Source organism: Octopus bimaculoides, chromosome 25 (genome assembly GCF_001194135.2).
Source record: "Octopus bimaculoides isolate UCB-OBI-ISO-001 chromosome 25, ASM119413v2, whole genome shotgun sequence".
Classification (NCBI taxonomy): Eukaryota; Metazoa; Mollusca; class Cephalopoda; order Octopoda; family Octopodidae; genus Octopus; species Octopus bimaculoides.
In genome coordinates, this window is record NC_069005.1 from 7,082,987 (window position 1) to 7,086,030 (window position 3,044).

The following is a 3,044-nucleotide window of genomic DNA, read 5'->3' on the forward strand; positions in this document are numbered from 1 at the left end:
TATGATGAATTTCTTTCAATTTTTGTTTACCAAATCCACTCACAAGGCTTTGGTTGGGCTAAGGTTATAGCAGGGACATTTGCCCAAGGTGCCTGTTTGATTACTGGTGTTTGTTTGTTTACATCCCTGTAACTTAGTAGTTTGGCAAAAGAGATTAATAGAATAAGTAATGTGGTCAGGTCGTTCGATTAAAACCTTCAGTCGAATGAATGAATCAAGTAAAAGATAAAAATAACAGGTCTGTTTGTGTAATGTATCTGTTGATGTGAATGTATGCATTCTTCACCCTATGTATTTCTATGCCATTGAATTTGGTCTTTCTTCAGATTTTGAAGCACATCTGACAAAACCTGGGTTGAACAGCAAAAGATCAACTCCGAAACCTGTTGTGGTATCTCAATCAAAGAGGAGGAAGATACACAGAAAAAGTGTAAGGCTCACATTAACCCTTTTGCTACCATATTTGTCTTGAAGTACACTACTCTTTGTTTTAATTAATTTTGAAAATAATGAAGAATTTAGTAAATTAGCTTTGTCGTTAACAAGCTGGTATTTGGAACACCAATTAACATGATATTTTGATGGAAAGTTTAAAGTTTGATAACTCTTAAACAGGGGGTTTGTATCATAGAAATAAGGGTGCTTTTGGGTGGGTTGCTATCAGAGGGGTTAAATTTTGGTTTATTTGTTGTTGGATAGTTGAGTTGATGGGGTACATTAAACAGCTAACCCAGAGGTTAGTGGTTCAAGTTGATGTGTGACCAGTGGCTCTAGTGTATTAAAAATAGGTGGGAGGATGGGGAGATAGTGGCTGGATAGTATTGGTATGGTTGACAGGGAAGAACGAGAGGTGAAAAGGTGACGTAGGCTACAGGAGCTGGGGAAGAGGTAGTTGTAGAGCATGTTGACAGGTGGGATGTATCAATGTAACATACTGGTGGTGAGCAAAATATACATAGCACTTCTGGAACTGTTGGTGTATTTACCTATTTATTATTTAAATTCTTGATACAGGTCAATGGTGGCCGTCAATTTCTTGATGAGGAAGCAGTGTTATCTGGAAGTGACTCGGAGTCTTCTAATGATGATGAAATTGCTAACGAATTGGATAATTATGAAGGAAGTTTCATTGATGACAATTATACACTTGGAAGGTCACAAGGTAGGGTTTTTCCTTCTTTTTTTCCCTTTTTTATTTGTTTTATGTAATAGGTTTTTTTTTTTCTTGTTCATGCCAGCATAGAAAAAAAATAGGTCTGTTGTTGTTGTGTAGCTGTTGGTCATTCTGAGTCCAGCTGCTCAGTGGCAGGTTGGTCAAACATTTTAGGTATAAAACAAACCTATAGCCCCAGGTTTGCCATTTTCTTCATCTGTTTTAAGAACTGTACAATATGTTCTGACTTTCAGAGGTTAATTGGTGATGGTAGTGGTGGTGGTGGTGGTGGTGATACTGAGATGATTACTGCAATAATGATGATGATAAATTGCAATCATAACAGCAATGGTGGTGGTGGTGGTGATCATATTGAAGGCATGGTTACATTAATGATGATGATGATGATAGCAATTGTGACTGTGATGGTGATGGTGGTGATGATAGCTGATGATGATGATGTTGATGGTGAGCATATCACAATGATGACGTAGATGATGACAACAAAACAAGAATGAGAACGATAAGAGAAAGATAGTTGTTTTTATCATCATCTATTTGACGTGTGTCAGTCCAAGGTCCACGGTCAAGTAGATCTCCAGAACACAACTGATAGGGTACAGACAATGTGTCAATAATAGCCAGGTGGAGTAGATGTCTTCCTGGGGCTACAAGCTACAGTAGCATCATCCCATATGGGTCAGACACATTTAGGTGGCAAATATACTTCACAATGTCGTGCAGCTACCATTTATATCTCGCTCAGAGATTTATTATATATATATATATACATAGGCGCAGGAGTGGCTGTGTGGTAAGTAGTTTGCTTACCAACCACATGGTTCCGGGTTCAGTCCCACTGCGTGGCACCTTGGGCAAGTGTCTTCTATAGCTTCGAGCCGACCAAAGCCTTGTAAGTGGATTTGGTCGACGGAAACTGAAAGAAGCCCGTCATATATATGTGTGTGTATATATATATATATAAAGTATGTGTGTGTATATGTTTGTGTGTCTGTGTTTGTCCCCCCACCATCGCTTGACAACCGATGCTGGTGTGTTTACGTCCCTGTAACTTAGCAGTTCGGCAAAAAGAGACCGATAGAATAAGTACTAGGCTTACAAAGAATAAGTCCTGGGGTCGATTTTCTTGACTAAAGGCGGTGCTCCAGCATGGCCGCAGTCAAATGACTGAAACAAGTAAAAGAGTAAAAAGAGTATATATATGTGTGTGTGTATGAAGGTTCAGTGGTTAGAGCATTGAGCTGTACCTAGCCTCAGGTCTACCAAAGCCTTGTGACTGGATTTGGTAGACGGAAACTGAAAGAAGCTTCTCATATATATGTGTGTGTGTGTGTGTTTGTTGGTGTTATTTTTCAATGCATAACATAGATGAATTCACACACATACATTCATAATATATGTGTGGTGTTGTTTTTAAACAAATAACTGAATAATAATAATAATTTGTTTTGTTTTTACTGTTAACTCCACAGTGGATATGAAGACTGTTTACTTGAAGTCAGTGAAAAGCCCCTTGCCCAAGCCAAACGCTTATAAATTACAGTACAGATATCATGCAATGGATGTGTTCTCCCAGGAGTCAGAACCTGATGTTGACTGTTATGAAGACGACAGCTTCTTGGATGACAGCAGTGAGATATGTGAGTTTGATTCTGTTGATTGATTTCGCTCTCTCTTTATCTCTCTCTCTCTCTTTATCTCTCTCTCTCTCTCTCTCTCTCTCTCTCTCAGGCTTCTTGATTCCTCAGGAACATACAGCCGCCAACAACACTTTTTCAACGGATGCAGTTCTCGGGGGTCCTATTCAGCTAGGTCCATGTCATTCCGGCAACAACACTCCTGCGCCAAGACTGTCTTGGCCGGCCCCCTT

At 39.4% G+C, this 3,044-nt stretch overlaps 1 protein-coding gene across 1 annotated transcript in view; it reads left to right on the forward strand.

The window, feature by feature from the left end:
- Positions 1-2,886, forward strand: part of LOC106882293 (Fanconi anemia group M protein) — a 31,562-nt gene extending 28,676 nt beyond the window's left edge. The window contains exons 16-18 of the mRNA XM_052976817.1: positions 327-430; positions 1,015-1,162; positions 2,647-2,886. Coding sequence (XP_052832777.1) covers positions 327-430; positions 1,015-1,162; positions 2,647-2,837 — 443 coding nt within the window. The 3' untranslated portion in view covers positions 2,838-2,886. The remainder of the gene's footprint in view (positions 1-326; positions 431-1,014; positions 1,163-2,646) is intronic.
- The last annotated feature ends 158 nt before the right edge of the window (positions 2,887-3,044 follow it).